General features: G+C 47.7%; 2 protein-coding genes across 5 annotated transcripts; one reads left to right on the forward strand and one right to left on the reverse strand.

Annotated features, from left to right (window-relative positions):
• Positions 1-381: 381 nt before the first annotated feature.
• Positions 382-16661, forward strand: wdr59 (WD repeat domain 59). Of its 3 annotated transcripts, XM_047580987.1 has the most exons (27): positions 382-457; positions 1439-1488; positions 2146-2281; positions 3660-3745; positions 4087-4167; positions 4295-4332; positions 4486-4574; positions 5740-5856; positions 6436-6513; positions 6800-6956; positions 7084-7163; positions 7265-7391; positions 7473-7594; positions 7691-7855; positions 8331-8426; positions 8658-8762; positions 8833-8954; positions 9629-9782; positions 10941-10997; positions 12481-12614; positions 13128-13209; positions 13294-13406; positions 13960-14110; positions 14285-14360; positions 15272-15392; positions 15465-15607; positions 16234-16661. In XM_047580987.1, exons 1-27 carry the CDS (start codon positions 404-406, stop codon positions 16467-16469), a joined length of 2970 nt encoding a protein of 989 aa, XP_047436943.1. In that variant the 5' UTR covers positions 382-403; the 3' UTR covers positions 16470-16661. The 3 variants fall into 3 exon arrangements, 2 of the variants coding, with proteins under 2 accessions (XP_047436943.1, XP_047436944.1); XR_007112455.1 differs by lacking the exon at positions 16234-16661 and having other exon boundaries at positions 390-457; positions 14248-14360; XM_047580988.1 differs by lacking the exon at positions 10941-10997 and having other exon boundaries at positions 390-457.
• Positions 16662-16808: 147 nt separating this feature from the next.
• LOC125005566 (WD repeat-containing protein 88-like) lies at positions 16809-20903 on the reverse strand. 2 transcript variants are annotated; one of them, XM_047581011.1, is made up of 11 exons: positions 20279-20903; positions 19628-19738; positions 19429-19517; positions 19279-19342; positions 18268-18406; positions 17981-18110; positions 17722-17906; positions 17564-17646; positions 17427-17495; positions 17161-17262; positions 16809-17060 (listed from the first exon to the last, which is right to left on the reverse strand). In XM_047581011.1, the coding sequence occupies exons 1-11, from the start codon at positions 20393-20395 to the stop codon at positions 16926-16928; spliced, it is 1224 nt and encodes a 407-aa protein (XP_047436967.1). In that variant the 5' UTR covers positions 20396-20903; the 3' UTR covers positions 16809-16925. The 2 variants fall into 2 exon arrangements, with proteins under 2 accessions (XP_047436967.1, XP_047436968.1); XM_047581012.1 differs by lacking the exon at positions 18268-18406 and having other exon boundaries at positions 17981-18066.
• Between the last annotated feature and the right edge of the window lie 53 nt (positions 20904-20956).

Here is a 20956-nt window from a genome sequence, read left to right on the forward strand (position 1 = left end):
CAACACGAAAACAAATGAGAAAAAAAAAGGTTTTGTGTTTTAAGTTTATTGATGTTTTACACAGACTTAGCTGTGATTTTATAATTTTGTGTTTTACTGTACATTCTGTCACATAAATATACAGTTAGATAAATATAAAGAGCATTGCATCAGAATGTGTTGTGATTAAAATATGGCCACGCACTCAAACAAAATGATTTTAAAAAAATACATCATATGAGATACAACTTTTCAAATTATATAAACACAAAATCATAAAAATCAAATGAGCAAGAAACTACACTTTAATCGCGACTAACTTTACACGTCGAGTTGATCCGTGTTTTCTGAGTCTCGTTTTCCCCAGCGTTCATGAACGTAGCGCGAGGCCTCGTAGTCACGTGGTGTTTTGTTTACAGACAAGATGGCGGCCCGCTGGAGCAGCGAGAATGTGGTGGTGGAGTTTCGGGACGCTCAGGTATTTGTGTCCCGTCGCAGCTGAATCTGAGCCAGAGTTCAGAGTTGTCCCTTTAGTTTAGGATCCATAAGAAACTAATTTAAGAGTCAGATGTGAAACACACGGACCAACCGGGCCCTCGGCGGCATGAAGACACTTGTTCTCCCTCAGGTTCACACAGTTTTAGAGTTGAACACCTGGAACTAAACACACACTCACCTCCGTTCGTTACATGGAAACACGTTCATAATGTTCGTCTTTGCACTAAAACAAAAGGAAACAGAGTTGTTATTATTAATATTCTGTTGTGTTACCCTGAGCTGGAAGGAGTTGGATCCCCCTGGTTTATGGTTTTAGTTGAATTTATCGATCAACGGGAAAATCATCAGCAGCGGATTTTTAAGATCAAGTGATTATTTGATTTAGTTGTTCAGGTAAAAGATTTGAAGGTTTTCTGTAAAGCCTCACCTGGTCTCACCTGTCCTTCCATAAACTCCTGAGTTCACTTAGACTCAGACTAAATAGTTCAACAGTAAGAACCACGAGTAAAACGAAAGATAAAATTAAAGTAAATCTGAGTAGAAATCCAGTAAAATAACAGAGTATATAATAGAGGTGAAGTCAATCTGTTTCCTATGAGGGATTAATAATGAGCATTTACATGAATAATATGGACTCGTCTGTTAGAAAGTAAAGCTGAACAGCGTTTGGTCTGAATATCATCAGGTCCTAATTAATTAAAACGTGTCTCCATTAATTCGCCCTCAGACAGAACTGTAGATCTGGTCTCAGTCTGTGTGTGAATCAGCAGCAGCGCCACCATGTGGTCAGTATAATACTGTATCAGCTGCTGCCTCTGATGGATCTCTACCTACCACTGGACCAGAACCAGGAGTTCAAGGACCCATCAGGAAAATCTGAAATCTGAGTTGGAAGATAATTAATGAAATGATGTGATGGGAAATAAATTGTGTCTCTGGTCCTGTTGTCTGGTGCTTTCAGGCCACCGCCATGTCAGTGGACTGTCTGGGCTCCCACGCCGTGCTGTCCGGGTAAGTTCAGGTCACCTGAACGCACCATTTCAAACATATAAAGAGATTTTAACTTCAGACAATTTCTTTATCACAATTACTTCCTCTGAAGCGTCAACGTTCAGTAAACTTGATGTTTGACAGATTCTTCAAAACAACATGTCAACAGGATGAGAGAACAGAATACAGTACAATACGACAGAATACAGTACAATACAGTACAATACGACAGAATACAGTAGAATACAGTACAATACGACAGAATACAGTAGAATACAATAGAAAACAGTAGAATACGACAGAATACGACAGAATACAGCAGAATACAGTAGAATACAATAGAAAACAGTAGAATACAACAGAATACAGTAGAATACGACAGAATACAGTACAATACAGTACAATACGACAGAATACAGTAGAATACAGTACAATACGACAGAATACAGTAGAATACAATAGAAAACAGTAGAATACGACAGAATACGACAGAATACAGCAGAATACAGTAGAATACAATAGAAAACAGTAGAATACAACAGAATACAGTAGAATACGACAGAATACAACAGAATACAGTAGAATACAGTAGAACACAATAGACTTTATAGCCATTTGTCCAGACTGAGTATAAACATGATGAGGTAAAAGTTCTTGACGGCGTTAAATGTCTGCTAGACGTCGCTTCCTCTACATGGTGAACCTGGAGGATCCGTCTGAACCTCCGCGGAAGATCGGCCGCCACAGTAAGTGGGACGTGGGGTCGGTCCAGTGGAACCCCCACAGGTCAGAGGCCCACGTGTTCGCTGCCTCGGTGAGTTCATCATGAATGAATGAATGAATGAATGAATGAATGAGTGTGTGTGCAGTCATTAGTGAATGATATGATTTGTTTACTATGTATATCCTGATATGTATTTATATTTAATTAGATCAGTGAACAGTGAGGGTGTAACGATTCATCCACTACATCAATAAATCGATTTATTTTCCTACGATCCAACTACATCGATCTGTGCTCGACAGGTTGGCCTTCCGGACGACTTAAATCGACCTAATATCGTTTTAATACTAGGAAAAAACGCATTGGATTAAACGCGTCAGACTTTATATTTATGTGTGTTTTTTAGCTCTTTTAATGATAAAGGCGTTAAACGTCGCCTGATTCAGTCTGACTAAGAAGTGGCGGTGTTAGTCAGGCTGAGGATCGGAACCAACGCGCTGGAGCGTTTTACACGGACGCCTTGAAGTGCTACACACAGTGTTACCCGCTGATGATGTGTGATAGATGTGAAAGCGAACAGCCAGCAGCTCTGCATGGACGACTGTCCATTTTTCATGCTGTGAAAAACAACTTTGCATTTAACATGTTTAGATTAAAAAGTGTCATTGTGCAGCTAAAAGTTTATTTTATGCAAAAACAAATACAAATAAATTTGGTAATTTTGACCTATAACCACCACTGCTGAGCAGGTATATATTTCAGTCTCGCTGGTTTCATGTTTGGCTAAAAAGTTGCTGAATTGATTTCCAGTTACTGAATCGTTTCGGATCGTATCGTTCTAAATGAACTAAAATCGTCCCTGAATCATATCGGCCTCCACGAATCGTGATTCGAATCCAATCGTTGTTAAAACGAATCGTTACACCCCTAGTGAACAGTGATTTACATGAATTAGCTGCTCATGCTAATAAGTTACAGTTGAGCATAGAAGTAAATGGCTAATATTAATGTTAGCTCCTGATGTTAGCATCTAACGTTAGCTAACATCATTTGGTTGAAAAAATAAAAGAGATCACATTTAAATGAGAAGATGAAAGAACATCATTAATTTAACAGTTTTTATCCAATAAGTCTACGTCTGTTATAGCTACAGTGGATCTTTGAGGGGGAACATTTACAGGTCCTCTTTGACCCTGATGGTTCCTGGTGGTTCTTGGTGGACCCTGGTGGACTCTGGTGGTTCCTGGTGGACCCTGGTGGTTCCTGGTGGTTCTTGGTGGACCCTGATGGACCCTGGTGGTTCCTGGTGGACCCTGGTGGTTCCTGATGGACCCTGATGGTTCCGGGTGGTTCCTGGTGGACCCTGGTGGTTCCTGGTGGTTCCTGGTGGTTCTTGGTGGACCCTGATGGTCGTGGAAACACTGGACTCTGTGGGGGGTTAACAGTTCCTGTGTCTTTGTGTCCTCAGAGTAACCAGAGGGTGGACCTGTACTCATGGAGGGACGGCTGTGGAGAAGCTCAGACATCCCTGCAGGGACACACCCGCGTCATCAGGTAACAACTAACGTTGGTGGATGAGTTTTATTCACAGTTCTACAGAGTTCACACAGTGAGATGTATTTTTAAAAATCAGCTGTGTGAATAAAGTTTAAGACTCTGAACAGAGCAGACGGATGGACGGAGATAGTAGCTCTTTTTTAGCTAATGTTAGCGTGTAATGTTAGCATCTAATTTTAGCATCTAATCTTAGTGTCTGCTGTTACCATCTAATGTTAGTGTCTAATATTAGCATCTGCTGTTAGCGACTGATGTTTGTGATATGTTCAAGGGCTCTCTTTATTCATGGATGAACTGTGATGCGTTCGCTGACGCGCTGTGGTTGTTGTTGTTTGCAGTGATCTGGACTGGTCCTGGTTTGAACCTGAGTTCCTGGTCACCAGCTCCGTGGACACATACATCTACATCTGGGACACCAGGTCAGATCCTCAGGAACTTGTTAAAAAGCTACTCTAGATAATAGAACATTAATAGAACATTAATAGAACAATAAACCAAGCCCCAGTCCTCCCCCTCTGGCTGACTAACGTCTGGTTGACTCCACAGAGACACCAGGAAACCCACGGTGGCCTTGTCCGCTGTAGGTGAGTCCCAGTTCACCCCAGACCAACAGAGACCCCTTCAGTCTCAGTCTGGATGCATTCAGGGACACTAAAACAATTCACACCTCAAAGTAAAAGAATCTAGATGTAGATTTCTAGACGTCGTCCAGTTAAAGAAGTCTCTGTCTCCTCCAGCCGGAGCGTCTCAGGTGAAGTGGAACAGGAAGAACCAGAACCTGCTGGCGTCCAGTCACGATGGAGACGTTCGCATCTGGGACAAAAGAGTGAGGACTGAGAGAGACCAGGACCCGTGTCCCTAAAGATTCAAAGAGCTAAGAGCTGCTCCTGGTGGACGGGCTCCAGGAAAACTACATTAGAATGAGAGGATCTATAGGAGGAGGAGCTATAGAGGAGGAGCTATAGGAGGAACAATAGAAGGAGGAGCTATAGGAGGAGGAGCTATAGGAGGAGGATCTATAGGAGGAACAGTAGGAGGAGGATCTATAGGAGGAACAGTAGGAGGAGGATCTATAGGAGGAACAATAGAAGGACCTATAGGAGGAGGATCTGTAGGAGGAGGATCTATAGAAGGAGGAGCTATAGGAGGAGGATCTATAGGAGGAACAATAGGAGGGGGATCTATAGGAGGAACAATAGGAGGGGGATCTATAGGAGGAACAATAGGAGGACCTATAGGAGGAGGATCTATAGAAGGAGGATCTCTAGTGGCGCATTTCCACTAGCACGGTACGGCACGGTACTGTTCGGGTCTGTTTCCATTACAACGTGGGCGTCATAACACGGCGGCGCCGTGACGTCATTTACACAGCGACAAGCCACGCACAAAACCAGAAGACCAGAACAACAACAACAACAACAACACTTCAGCCACCAAAGAGAAGAACGTCGGGAACGCCTCGACCGACCACGGCCTTGATTTCTTCTGGACGTCATTCTCTCGTGTTCGAAGCAGAGTCGTCGAAGAGCAGCGGGGTTTTAAAAAGTAGTCATGTCTTCTTTAGTCTATTTACAGTCTGGTCGGTCTTCGCGTGCTTATGACACTTCCAGTGACGACACTCGTCGGCCAATCAGTGGAAGGCAGTCGGCTGACGTCACGTTTTAGTATCACTTCGACTTGCTTGGAACCAGCGCTGAGGCGATACCAAAAGAGTACTGGTACCAGGTACTACATGCATTACTGCGCCGTGCCGCGTCGTACCGTGCTACTGGAAATGCGCCATAGGAGGAGGATCTATAGGAGGAAAATCTATAGGAGGGGGATCTATAGGATGATCTGTAGGAGGAGGATCTGTAGGAGGATCTATAGGAGGATCTGTAGGAGGAAGTTACCTGCTGACTTCCATACAGTGTCTCCAGGTTCTCATCCCAGACCTGGGAGGTCAGCGAGTCATTCAGAGTGTCTTGAATATTTTTGTATTTCTTGAGCAGAAGCCGAACACAGCGACCGAGTACGTTGCTGCTCATCTGTCCAAGATCCACGGCCTGGACTGGCACCCAGACCACGAGTTCATCCTGGCCACGTCCAGCCAGGACAACTCAGTGAGGGTGAGGACGACCAATCACAGCCTCTCATTTCTCTGCTTTCATACAGTGGTAGTACTATAATACAGTGGTGGTACTATAATACAGTGTTAGTACTACAGTACAGTGGCAGTACTACAGTACAGTGGTAGCACTATAATACAGTGATAGTACTAGAGTACAGTGGCAGTACTACAGTACAGTGGCAGTACTATAATACAGTGGTAATATTATAATACAGTGGTAGTACTATAATACAGTGGTAGTACTATAATACAGTGGCAGTACTATAATACAGTGGTAATACTATAATACAGTGGTAGTACTATAATACAGTGGCAGTACTACAGTACAGTGGCAGTACTATAATACAGTGGCAGTACTACAGTACAGTGGCAGTACTATAATACAGTGGTAATACTATAATACAGTGGTAGTACTGTAATACAGTGGCAGTACTACAGTACATGGGTCTGAATGAAGCTGCTTTAAAGTGGATCCGTTCAGACCTTGAACCTCTGACCTCCGCTGGTGTTTGTGTGTATGTGTGTCTGGTTGTGTTAAATACATCACGTGTTTCCTCTGTGTCGTTTCTGGGTGGAGTTCTGGGATTACCGACAGCCCAGGAAGTACCTGAACATCCTGTCCTGTCAGGTCCCAGTGTGGAAGGCCAGGTACACGGTGAGTATGAGCACTGAGCTCCAACAACAACAACAACACAACAACAACAACAACAACAACAACAGACCAACACAACACAACACAACACAACAACAACAACAGACTAACAGACACAACAGACCAAATGAAGCCAGTGGATCTGAAGTGGATGTAATGAGTCCAGGAGCCTGTGGTCAGAGTCATGAGAGTGTGATGGCTCAGGGGTCTGGTCCTGGTCCTGGTCCTGGTCCTGGTCCTGGTCCTGGTCCTGGATGAAGGGTGGTGTTGTTGTGTGTTTGTGTTTCAGCCGTTCTCCAACGGTCTGGTCACCGTCATGGTTCCTCAGCTCAGGAGAGAGAACAGCTTGTTGTTGTGGAGCACGCTGGACCTGAACAGCCCCGTCCACGCCTTCGTGGGACACGACGACGTGGTGCTGGAGTTCCAGTGGAGGCCCCAGAAAGAAGGTGAGACGACGCTAACGCTTCCCTCCGCTCCCAGTCTTTGTGCTAAGCTAGGCTAGCCTGCTAGGCTAACCTGCTAACGCCTGTAGGTCCAGTAGACAAACGTTCGTGGTTGTTGGTCTGTGTCCAGGATCCAAGGACTACCAGCTGGTGACCTGGTCCAGAGATCAGACCCTGAGGATCTGGAGGGTCGATCCTCAGCTACAGAAGGTCAGAGGTCAGAGACGACGTCACTCAGACTCCCTGATGTTCACTGGTTAACTCTCCTCCTCCTCCTCCTCCTCCTCCTCTTCCTCCTCCTGGTTGTGTAGCTGTGTGTCAGTGACGTAGGGGAGGACCTGATGGAGGGACTGTCTCTCACTGTGGAGACTGAGAAGGCGTCGTCTCAGGAGCCTGAAGGCCACCACGGTGGGGGTCCTGCTGTAGACAACCTGCTGGGTGAGTCTTAGAGTCTGGTCCTGGTCCTGGTCCTGGTTCTGGTTCTGGCTGTGACCCATGGTCCTGGTGTCTGTCTCTCAGATCAGGACGGCTCTCTGGCCTCTGGAGGGGGTCAGGACTCGGCGGCAGGTTCAGGTCTGGCTCAGACTCTGCAGCAGGAGTTCTCTCTGGTCAACCTGCAGATCAGGAACGTCAACGTGGAGGTTGGACCTTAAGTTTCTGTCCTTTGTCCCTGAGGAACCTGAACCTGAACCTGAACCTGGTCCAGTACCGACCTTGTGTTTGCTGCTTTGCTGCAGATGGACGCCATGAACCACAGCTGTGTGGTGTCCGCTCACTTCGGCAGCCATCAGGTCCACCTGGTGGTCAAGTTCCCTGCTCAGTACCCCAACAACGCCGCGCCCACCTTCCAGTTCGTCTCCCCGACAACCATCCCCTCCTCCATGAAGACCAAGATCCAGAAGGTACTTGAACGCACCACACCGGGCTCAGAGAGGCTGGTTCAGGTTCATTCTGCTCAGATCAGAACATAACATTTAAATAAAGCTCCTCCCTCCAGTCTGTGGGTTTAGCTCCTCCCTTCAGTCTGTGGGTTTAGCTCCTCCCTCCAGTCTGTGGGTTTAGCTCCTCCCTCTAGTCTGTGGGCGGAGCTCCTCCAGGTTTGACTCCGTTGGTTCAATCAGAAGCTTCTCCAGTGTCTCCAGGTTTATCTCATCCATTGTTTTAGTTCAGATCTTGTATTGATGATGTCAGAGTCTGAGTCTCCAGTTCGTCCCAAACCTTCTCTCTGGGTTCAGGTCTGGACTCTGTGCAGTGGCCGGTGTGATAACATCTAATAATGAAGTCCATCCGTGTCCTCTAGACCTGGACATGTCATTAAGTCCCCCCAGCAGTATGAACCAGGTCTCTCTGATCCACGTCTGATCTTCTTCTGTTCAGATCCTCAGAGACACGTCGGTCCAGAAGGTCAAGAGGAACCAGAACTGTCTGGAGCCGTGTGTCCGACAACTCGTGTCCTGTCTGGAGTCTGATATGGTGAGAATCAGAACCAGAACCTGAACCAGGACACCATGATTGTTCATTCCTCTAGAAGTTTGTTGTGTTACCACTGTGTCTTGCAGCCTCTTCACAAACAGTAGAACGTGGTTAATGTTGGTGCGGTTCCTGGTTGCAGCCACGTCACCGCTGCCGTCATTATCAATCTCATTACGTCGGTATCAATATTATCGATATCTGTATCGGTCTGGACTCTCTGTCCTCTGTCAGACACAGGAAGACAACCCGTCCTCTGGTCCCTTCGTCCTGTCCAACCCGGTCACCCCGTCGCTGCAGGCATTTCCTCGCGTCACCAACACCTACGGCTCCTACCAGGTACCAGGAGGAGGTTCAGAATATGACCTCAGCACCTCCAGACTCAGAATCTGACGCTCTCCTCCTCCAGGACGCCAACATCCCGTTCCCTCGGACGTCCGGCGCTCGGTTCTGTGGCACCGGCTGTTTGGTTTACTTCACCCGACCAATCACCATGCACCGCTCTGCCCCGCCCACAGAGCCCACACCCAGGTAACAAACCCCGCCCCTCAGTTCTTTTCGAGTTCTGCATGTTTCTGTCTTCACGTCTACTGTTACTCTCCTGTCCATCACCACAATAAGCCCCGCCCACATGCTATGTAGACCTATAGACTAGACTAGACTAGACTACATTAGACTAGATAAGATTAGATTAGATTAGACTAGACTAGACCAGAGTACATTAGACTAAACTACATTAGATTAGACTAGACTAGATTAGACTAGACTAGATTAGATTAGATTAGATTAGATAAGATTAGATTAGATTAGACTAGACTAGACTAGACTAGATTAGACTAGACTAGATTAGATTAGATTACATTAGATTAGATTAGACTAGACTAGATTAGACTAGACTAGATTAGATTAGATTAGATTAGACTAGACTAGACTAGACTAGACTAGATTAGATTAGACTAAACTAAACTACATTAGATTAGATGAGATTAGACCAGATTCAACTTTCTTGCCATTGTTTCTTTCCATGTTCAGGTCCAGATTATAGTTTGTTCTAGTATCAGAACTATGGACCCAATACTCCACTAGTGTAGTAACAGCAGAACCAACCCACATTAATCCAGTTTGATCCCCAGCTCGTGTGACAGCTCTACTCATATGTAAACGTTTTGTGACGTATGTATTTTGTGCTGTAACTCTGGGTCCAGGTCGCTGTCGGCGCTGTCGGCCTATCACAGCGGCGTCCTGACCCCCATGAAGATGCGTTCAGAGTCTCAGAGCACGCTGCGTCTTTACAGCGGCAGCCCGACTCGCTCCGACAAAGACACCGTCTCCATCTCCTCCTTCTACTACAAAGAACGGGTGAGCCACAGAGAGCTGATGCTAACACGCTAACGTGTTTACCCTCTGCATGGGATGTGGAAGTTAAAGACTAAACCAATCATTGGTCTGTGGGTTTGGACTCGTTGGTTCTACCGTGTTCTCAGAACGGTTATGACAGAAGGTTGTTAACAAGCTGCAGGAACCAGCTAGTAGTAGCTCACCCTAGCTTCAAGGCTAACAGTAGCTCCTCCTAGCCTCCCAGCTAATAGTAGCTCACCCTAGCGTCCCAGCTAACAGTATCTCCTCCTAGCTTCAAGGCTAACAGTAGCTCCTTCTAGCCTCCCAGCTAATAGTAGCTCCTCCTAGCGTCCGAGCTAATAGTAGCTCTTCCTAGCCTCATAGCTCATAGTAGCTCAACCTAGCCTCCCAGCTAATAGTAGCTCCTCCTAGCCTCCCAGCTAATAGTAGATATTCTTAGCCTCTCAGCTAACGGTAGCACATCCTAGCCTCCCAGCTAACAGTAGTTCTTCCTAGCCTCCCAGCTAATAGTAGGTATTCCTAACCTCTCAGCTAACAGTAGCACATCCTAGCTTCCCAGCTAACAGTACCTCTTCCTAGCCTCCCAACTTATAGTAGCTCCTCCTAGCCTCCCAGCAAATAGTAGTGCTTCCTAGCCTCCCAGCTAATAGTAGCACATCCTAACCTGCCAGCTTACAGTAGCTCTTCTTAGCCTCCCAGCTAACAGTAGCTCTTCTTAGCCTCCCAGCTAACAGTAAATCCTCCTAGCCTCCCGGTTATAGTAGTTCTTTGTAGCTTCTCAGCTAACAGTAGCTCCTCCTAGCCTCCCAGCTAACAGATTATACTGCCACCTGCTGGTATGAGAGTTATTTCCACGTGTTCAAGGGCCGTGGTCGTCCTCCATGTTTGTTCTAAACTTCCTGACAGAAGCTTTTCTTCCACCTCCTGGAGTCTTTGTCTTGGTTCCAGCTGCTTCTCTTGGGGACAGGTGTGTCCTCCCTGGACATTTGAGGGGTTGAGGGTTAATAACAGATGGAGGTGAACGTCTTCAGGAGCTGTGTCCATCTCTTCCTCATGGTCTTCTGTCTGTTTTTGTTCCTGTTGTTGTTTCTCTCTGGCCAATCACCTGCCCTCCACGCCGCTATGGGCCCCTCCTCCTTCTCACTCTCCTCCAATCAGAAGCTCCCAATCTCTGCCTCTCGCCGCTGGTCTGTCCAAACCCTCCATGATTGGCCGGTACTGAGCTCTGTCCCCTATCCCTGTTCTCTGGGGCTTTAACAGTTTATCAGCATGATAACTGACTCACTAACCTCCACTCTAACACCTTTAAACTCTGTGTTCTGGATTTAAAGCCTTTCAGTCTCTTCATTCAGAGGGTTCCATGGTTCAGCTCAAAACGTATCTCACCAGCTGCAGCCGTTAGCTATCTAGCTGCAGCCGTTAGCTATCTAGCTGCAGCCGTTAGCTATCTAGCCGCAGCCGTTAGCTATCTAGCCGCAGCCGTTAGCTATCTAGCTGCAGCCGTTAGCTATCTAGCCGCAGCCGTTAGCTATCCAGCTGCAGCCGTTAGCTATCCAGCTGCAGCCGTTAGCTGTCTAGCTGCAGCCGTTAGCTGTAAATATGTGACGCTAGCCTTTGATCACACTGAGGAGACGGGAAGGGCTAGACCAGATTCTGAACACGTCTCTAATGGATCTAACGAGGTCTTATCTAACGCTCACTAACTCCTCCAGGTAAGTTCCTCTTGATCATTTAATGTAATTAGTTGGTCATAAACTGGACACTAACGTGTTCACACTGAGAGACAGGAAACAGCTGATGAGACTGAGACAAACTCCAGGTTCCTATTTTATAACTGATTTGTTAATTTTATGTTTTCATTTCTACATTGTTAAGGACTTTGAGTGACAGGTAGAGGAGAGCTGGGTGGGCGGGTCTCAACACCACCCCCATGCCCATATTTGGAGTATCCGAGTGTGGGCGGAGTAAAGCTCATCCAGGCCCCGCCCATAGATGTAAACACTTGATGCTGCCTCCGCCGTGTCTGTCCATGGGAACGATGCGTCGTGGCGGCCGCCATCTTGTTCAGGGGGACGTCCTGTCTCTGACTGTCTCAGTGAACGGAGGCAGAAGGTCCATTAAAATCACCAGAACTCACAGAATTTACAAACGGTTTTCAGTCCGTTTGGTTTATTATAAATCCAAACAGACACAGACGTCTCAGTTTGAATCGGTCTCTGGAGGACATGTTGTCCCCTCAGTGTCTCTCAGTGTGGACAGACTCTGTCTCCTAGACCACTTTTAATCAGGTGGTGCTTTGTCTCCTCTGGGCCGGCTTTCTCCTCCTCCTGTCTCCTCCTCTTGTCTCCTCCTCCCGTCTCCTCCTCCTGTCTCCTCCTCCTGTGTCCTCCTGTTTCCTCCTGTCTGTCTCCTCCTGTCTCCTCCTCCTATCTCCTCCTGTCTGTCTCCTCCTCTTGTCTCCTCCTGCCTGTCTCCTCCTGTCTGTCTCCTCCTCCTGTGTCCTCCTGTCTCCTCCTCCTGTCTCCTCCTGTCTGTCTCCTCCTCCTGTTTCCTCCTCCTGTCTCCTCCTGTCTGTCTCCTCCTGCCTCCTCCTCCTGTCTCCTCCTCCTATCTCCTTCTGTCTGTCTCCTCCTGTCTCCTCCTCCTGTCTCCTCCTGTCTGTCTCCTCCTGTCTCCTCCTCCTGTCTCCTCCTGGTAGAAGTCCCGTCGCTTTAAGACCAAGAGAGAAGGAGCAGAGGGGAGTAACCGTCCCATCAAACTGGCCGGGAAAGTCATCATCCAGGAGACGTCCCGTCTGCTGCCTGTCCACAAGACCCTGGGAGACAGCTACACGTGAGACACTAGAGACTAGTTGACTAGAGACTAGGGACCAGAGACTAGAGACTAGAGACTAGGGACCAAAGACTAGGGACTAGGGACAAGGGACTGGGGACCAGATACTAGGGACTGGGGACTAGAAGCAAGCGACTAGGGACCAGGGACCAGATACTAGGAACTAGATACTAGGTACTAGGGACCAGAGACTAGGTACTAGGGACCAGATACTAGGGACTAGGGACTAGAGACTAGGGACCAGATACGAGGGATGAGAGACTAGAGACTAGACTAGATAATAGGGACTAGAGACTAGGGACAAGGGCTCAGGGACCAGATACTAGGGACCAGAGACTAGAGGCTAGGGACCAGATACTGGGAACTAGAGTTTAGGGACCAGAGACTAGAGGCTAGGGACCAGAGACTAGGTACTAGGGACCAGATACTGGGAACTAGAGTCTAGGGACCAGCTACTAGGGACTAGAGACTAGGGCCCAGATATGGGACATGCTAACAGTGGTGTGTTTTTAGCCTGAACATGAACGACGTCCAGGACACGTGTCAGAAGAACGCGGCGGCGGCACTGGCGGCCGGACGCAGAGACGTGGCCAAGGTCAGAGGTCACTGAGACGTTTTCGTGTCTCTGTTGGTCCACAGAGACGAGTCCACTCATGACCTGAAACTCTGTCCTCTGCAGGTCTGGGCCCTGGCGTCTGCAGCCACCAGCCAGGACCTGAGTCCAGACTCAGACCCGGACACGGAGACACCCTGGGCCAGACACCCGTTTGGACGCCACCTGCTGGAGACTCTGTGAGTTTTACCGTCATTTATTACCACAGCTGGTAGAACGGGACGTATAGAAGACTCGTAGCCAGGTCACGAGTCCCTGGACAGGATTTAGACACAAGACAGGAACGAGACGGGGACGTTTATTAGCAATACATTTATACTATATAGATACAGTCCTCACGCTATGAACACTAATGTCCATATGTCCTGAGGTGTGCTCCTCTCTCTGAGGAGGAGGAGGTGGAGGAGGAGGAGGAGGAGGAGCTCTGACTCAACCAGTTACCTGTTTGAATGAGTTTACAGTGATGCACAGGTGTCAAACATATGACCCGTGGACCAAAAGAGGCCCCTCAGAGGGTCTAATCTGGACCCAACATACAAACATGAAGACATGAACTTCAGTTAGAAATAGGTTTTTCTATGAAAGTAACTCCAACGCCAAGAGTTCACAAAGTTCATTAAGAAATGTGGACACAACACAACACAACACAACACAACACAACACAACACAACACAACACTGAGACCTGGAACTAAACACAACTAAAGTTCATGATCCGTCTCCGTCTCCTCAGGTTGGACCACTACAGTCAGATGAGTGACGTTCAGACTCTCGCCATGATCTGCAGCGTGTTCAGAGCTCAGGCTCCGCCCCCAGACTGCTACGCCCTGTATGGACACCACCCTGCTCGCCCCTCCATGTTGCCCCCCCACCATTCCAGATATGTGAGTTAACAGCTTGAATGCATGGACGCCATGATGGCTCCTCCTCTGCCCCCTGGTGGCTGGCTGCACTATATGTAATGACCCCGCCCCCTCCATGTTAGTGGGTGGGGCTAAAGAACACGTCACATCCATTTTAGGTGGTTTCCTGCAGTGATGTAGTGTGTTGTGTCTCAGCCCAGCTTCACCTCCAGCTCCGTCACCTCCGGCTCCTGCTCCAGTACGTCAGACTCCATCAGCGCCTGGAACCCAGGTGAGACACGCACACACACGCACACACACACACACACACACAGACACACACACACACACACACACACACAGACACACACACACACACACACAGACAGACACACACACACAGACACACACACACAGAAACACACACACACAGACACACACACACACAGACCACAACACACACACAGACACACACACACAACACAGACACACACAGACACACACACGACACAACACACAGACACACACAGACACACCACACGACACACACAGACACACACACACAACACACACACACAGACACACACACACACAGACACACACACACAGACACACACAGACACACACACACAGACACACACACACAGACACACACACACACAGACACACACAGACACACACACACACACCACACACACACACACACAGACACACACACACACACAGACACACACACACACACACACACACAGACACAGACAGACACACACACACACAGACACACGGACACACAGACACACACACAGACACAGACAGACACACACACACACACACAGACACACACACACAGACACACACACACACACAGACACACACACACACACACACACACACAACACACAGACACACACACACACACAACAGACACACACACCACACACACAGACACACACACACACACACACACACACACACACACACACACACACACACACACACACACACACAACACAGACACACACACACACACACACACACACACACACAGACACAGACAGACACACACACACACACACACAGACACAGACACACACACACACAGACACACACACACACAGACACACACAGACACACACAGACACACACACACAGACACACACACACACACACACAGGTGATTTATTCACGGCTGTTAATTGGCAGGAAGAGACTCGGAGCTCGTTAACCCCTGGGGAGAGTCCTCCCCTGACGACTATCGCCATGGAAACCAGGTCTACACAGACCCACGGGAACGAGAGAGGGAACAACACGACATGAACAAGAGGTGGGACGGAGGGAGGGAGTGATGGATGTAGAGGACAGACTGTGTGTGGGTGTAATGGTTCGTGTCTCTCAGGTTGCTGGACCCGTCCAACACGCTGCAGTTTGACGAGTTCAAGAAGACTTACGGTGAAATCTTGTATCGTTGGGGTTTGAGAGACAAACGAGCCGACGTCCTCAAGTTTGCCTCCTGTCCTCCTGAGCCCCACAAAGGCATCGGTACGTCCTCTGTCCTCTGTCCTCATCTCTGGACACGTCACAGCTTCAACAAACTAACCTATATCCCTCCATAGGGCAGTAACTCTTCTAATAGTCATAATATTAATAATACATTTATTCACAGGCTCCTTTCAAAACACCCGAGGACAAATAAGACAGGCTTTAAAATACACATCAAAAGCACCGAAAACTACAAGTATACGACACTGGAAAGATAAAATAATAAAATATTTGTTAAAAATAATAAAAAAATAAAGCTTTTTCAAACATTTTCATAGAGAAAATAAAATAAATGAATTTACCACATTCCAAGCCCTTAAGAGACATTAGCATACCCCCTAGCGTTAGCGTAGCCCCAAGTGATAGCGTAGCCCCTGGCGTTAGCATGGCACCTAGCATTAGCATACCCCCTAGTGTTAGCGTAGCCCCTGGCGTTAGCATACCCCCTGGCGTTAGCGTACCCCCTGGCGATAGCGTAGCCCCTGGCGTTAGCATACCCCCTGGCGTTAGCGTACCCCCTGGCGTTAGCGTAGCCCCTGGCCCCTAGCTGATGTAACTAAGCTGTGAATGGTCCTGTTGGTAGCAGTGTGTCTAAATGTCCTCTCTGATGTCCCCGTCCCCTTCAGAGTTCGGTGTGTACTGCTGCCATTGTCGCAGTCAGGCTCGTGGGACTCAGTGCGCCGTCTGTAAGCGTCTCACCTTCCAATGCTCCATCTGCCACGTGGCCGTCCGAGGTTCGTCCAACTTCTGTCTGAACTGTGGACACGGAGGACACACCAGTCACATGATGGACTGGTTCCGGAGGCAGGACGAGTGTCCCACAGGCTGTGGCTGCCACTGTCTCCTACAGAGCACCTTCTGATGGGACAGGACCAGGAGCTCTGAGACGTCCTGTCCGTCATGAAGGAACATTTAAGTCACTTTATTTTCTCTTGTTTTACGTTGAAATGGAATCAAAGTGTTTGAAGGTTCAGATCAACCTCCAGAGACACGTCCTCATACGAGGACACAGGGATTATTTCACTGTTTAATAAAGTCACCAGTGTCCAACTAATCATTGACCTATTTATTTTAATTCCTGATCCTAACCCTGACGTCCTTATATGAGGACGCAGGGTCAGCGTCACATGACTCAAATGAACACATGAACCCATTTACAGATGTTAGAAGGAATAAAATCAGTTTCAGTGACAGTCCTCATTGTGTCCCCTCATTCCTTCACCAGAGGCTGCCTCTGACCTCTCACGAGGGGCGGGGCCTCTGACCTCACTCAAGGGGCGGGGCCTCTGACCTCTCACGAGGGGCGGGGCCTCTGACCTCACTCAAGGGGCGGGGCCTCTGGGGGCTGTGGTTGGTATCTGGACGGAGAGTCGAGGCGACAGAAGACACAACGAGACACTAACTCTGAGGTCAGAGGTCTGGAGACAGGAAACGGCTTCGCACAACGTTCACACTGAGGAAGCAATGAACACATGATGGATGAATGAATGAATGAACACATGAATGGATGAACACATGAATGAATGGATGAACACATGATGAAGGACTGTGACCTGGATGATGTGAGCTCCTGTTCCCTCCGTCTTCATCTTCTTCTTCATCACCGCCGGGACGTCCTCCATCTTCTCTACGTCCCACAGACGAACCGTCCCGTCCTGCATGGACAGAGACAGAGGACACGTCCCAGTCTGGACCAGTCTAGACCAGACTAGTCTGGACCAGTCTGATGGAGCCAAATGTGGGAGGTGGATGTGATGTTCAGGTGGCTTCAGTCACCCTGGTGGACCCTGATAGACCTGAACCTGGGACAGACCGGTACCTTGGAGGAGGACGCCAGCAGCGTCCCGTCAGAGCTGATGGAGACTCCAGTCACCCCGTCTCTGTGACCCTGGGACACATAACACATGATTAGATCATCCACGAGGGGACCTGGTCTCTGTCATGCTGCTGGATCACCTTCAGGACCAGAGTCTGAACCAGCGAGGCCGTATCCCAGAATGCAACAGTCCTGTCGTAGGAGCCGGAGACCAGCAGCCTGTCTGAGGAGGAGGAGGAGGAGGAGGAGATGAACCAGGTCTAGGGTTACCCCCCCTCCCACCAATGCTGACCCTCACCATCAGCAGAGAAGTTGCAGCAGCTCACGCTGCCTTCATGGCCCCCCCTCAGCGTGGTACCACCCTGAGACCTGAACCCCCCTCCATGCAGGTCCCACAGCTTCAGGGTTTTGTCCCAGGAGGCCGTGGCCAGGAAGTGGCCGTTGGAGGTGAAGCAGCAGTCAGAGACCACGTTACTATGGTTACTGAGAGACAGACAGGGGACAGCATGAGAACAAGTCTGGAGTGACCTGGTCTGGGTCCAGGTCTGGTTGGGTACCTGTGGGTGGACAGGGTGCTCCTCTGGTTCCTGAGGTCCCAGAGTTTGAGGAGGCGGTCTGCAGAGACCGTGGACACTCTGAGGCTCTGGGGGTCAAAACGACAGCGAGTGATGGTGGAGCGGTGAAGACCTGGAGGAGGACAGAACCAGTCTAGTCTGGACCAGCCTGGACTCTGGGCCAGTCTAGACTGGAGTAAGCCCTGTTCATCCTGATACTGTCTCAGACCCTAGTCTAGTCTGGCCTAGTCTAGTCTGGTCTAGTCTAGTCCGGTCTAGGGGAGCGGTACCGTTGAGGGCGTGCAGGGTTTGTCCAGAGGACGTCTGGCAGACGTAGACCCCGTTCTGAGGATCTGATGCACAAACCAGCAGGAGACCATCAGAGGAGGTGGAGCAGGAGGTCAAGAGGCCAGCGGGAGACCTGCTCCACTGGAGACACGTCCCCATCACCACCATCATCTTCATCATCTTCATCATCATCATCACCATCATCACCATCATCTTCATCATCATCATCACCATCATCTTTATCATCTTCATCATCTTCATCATCATCATCACCATCATCACCATCATCACCATCATCTTCATCATCATCTTTATCATCTTCATCATCATCATCATCATCATCATCACCATCATCACCATCATCATCATCATCATCATCTTTATCATCTTCACCATCATCTTCATCATCTTCATCATCATCACCATCATCATCATCATCTTTATCATCTTCATCATCATCATCATCTTCACCATCATCATCATCATCTTTATCATCTTCATCATCTTCATCATCTTCACCATCATCATCATCATCATCATCATCACCATCATCTTTATCATCTTCATCATCATCATCATCATCATCTTTATCATCTTCATCATCTCCATCATCTTCATCATCATCATCATCATCATCTTTATCATCTTCATCATCATCATCATCATCATCATCTTTATCATCTTCATCATCTCCATCATCACCATCACCATCATCACCATCATCATCATCATCATCATCATCATCATCACCATCATCTTTATCATCTTCATCATCTTCACCATCATCATCATCATCATCATCATCACCATCATCTTTATCATCTTCATCATCATCATCTTTATCATCTTCATCATCATCATCATCATCATCATCACCATCATCTTCATCATCATCATCATCATCATCATCATCATCACCATCATCATCATCTTCATCATCATCATCTTTATCATCTTCACCATCATCTTTATCATCTTCATCATCATCATCATCATCATCATCACTACGTTACCAGAACTTGTCCCGTCTCCATGTCCCAGAGGACGATCTTCTTGTCCCAGGACACAGTGACCATCCTGAGACACAGAGACATTTCCAGGTCATTCAATCATTCATTCATTAATTTTGTTCTCATTCATTCATCATCTCTCTCATGTTGCACCTGTTGCTGTTTGGAACCAGAGCACAGTCACTGATGCTGCTGCTGTGGACGCCCTCAAACGTCCTGAGAGGACGCCCAGTCTGCACGTCCTGGAGGACAGAGGACACCAAAACCGTAGGTCAGCACGTGATGGGACGTCCCCCTACCAGTCTAGACCTATAGACCTGTAGCATGATGATCTTTAGAGAGGACAGTTTACCCAGAGGACAGCAGAGACGTCTGAGGAGACACTGAGGACACATCGGTCTGAAAAGCAGAGTTGAACTGAGGTCACGACGTCACGGTGAAAACGCAACACCTTCACTGGAACCTGAACACAACAGCACAACAACACACAATAATAAACATTATTGTTATGTTCATTGATAAAGTCCAGTCGTCTGTCTCATTTCATGCCGTGGACCCGATCAGGTCCTTATGTTTCTTTTTCTTTTTTCTTTTTTCTGATATATGTCGGTTACACTAAGAAGGAGAGAAACCAGGTCCAGGTCCAGGTCCAGGTCACGCTCCTTTCTCAGAAATGACTCCGCTTCAGTATTTTTGTATTTTTTGTATTTTTCTATTTTTCAACAGGACCAGAAACAGAAACTTAATTTGCGATAGAAATGGAGAGAAGTCCTTTCTGGACCAACGTGAACTCTACGCACGATCTTAAACTGTTGTCTGGTGACAAACCGTTATTCTCCACGGACTATTTTACATATAAATATTACAAATATTACATTATTTACGGTTTCACTCTAGTTTTTACTCTTTAAACTAAAACATTCAACTTCCCGCGTCAGTGAACGCATCGTGTGGAACTAGCATTAGCCACCGAGCTAACCGTTCAGGGTTCGTTCTTTCATACCCGAGACTCCAACGTGGACTCTTCTCCTCCCTCCTCCTCCTCCTCTTTCTCCTCCTCTCCTCCTCCTCCAGGAGGATCCTCCACTGATAAAGGGTCAAAGTTGTTTTTCGAGGCCATTTTTCAAACTTTCTGTAGCTAGCTAGCTGTTAGAGACGGTGGTTACCATAGCAACGGCCCCAAATGGACGGGATGAAACATTCAGGGCCGGTAGGACATATGAGCTTAAAATTAGGGACAAGAAGTTTTTTTCCTCCGACATAATTTCATGAACGTCACCATTTATACTCCACCTCCTCAAGCCTTGGCTACTTAAACCTGATGCAATGTGGAAATATTTTTTTACCATGTTTGCTTTGCTCTATGGTTCCTCTGGTCCACCTCCTTCTATTGTTTGTATATTTGTATATTTTGCACTATGTTGCCTGATAACACTCAACATCCCCACAGGGAGAAATGAAGTCCTACCTTATCTTATCTGATCTTAATTAAAACCATCAAACTAATGTCGGGGGGTTCGGGCATGTTTTTTCTAATCAGTCTTGGATGTGACCAGATTATCTATTATTTACTTGATTGTAATTGTTAGTTTTTGTGCAGCATCAGATTTAAAATTTACTACAAAAACTGTCCCATTAACGCACGTGTTAACCTCTCGGCCACGACACAATAAAAACATCC

Source organism: Mugil cephalus, chromosome 3 (assembly GCF_022458985.1).
Source record: "Mugil cephalus isolate CIBA_MC_2020 chromosome 3, CIBA_Mcephalus_1.1, whole genome shotgun sequence".
In the NCBI taxonomy this organism is placed as follows: Eukaryota; Metazoa; Chordata; class Actinopteri; order Mugiliformes; family Mugilidae; genus Mugil; species Mugil cephalus.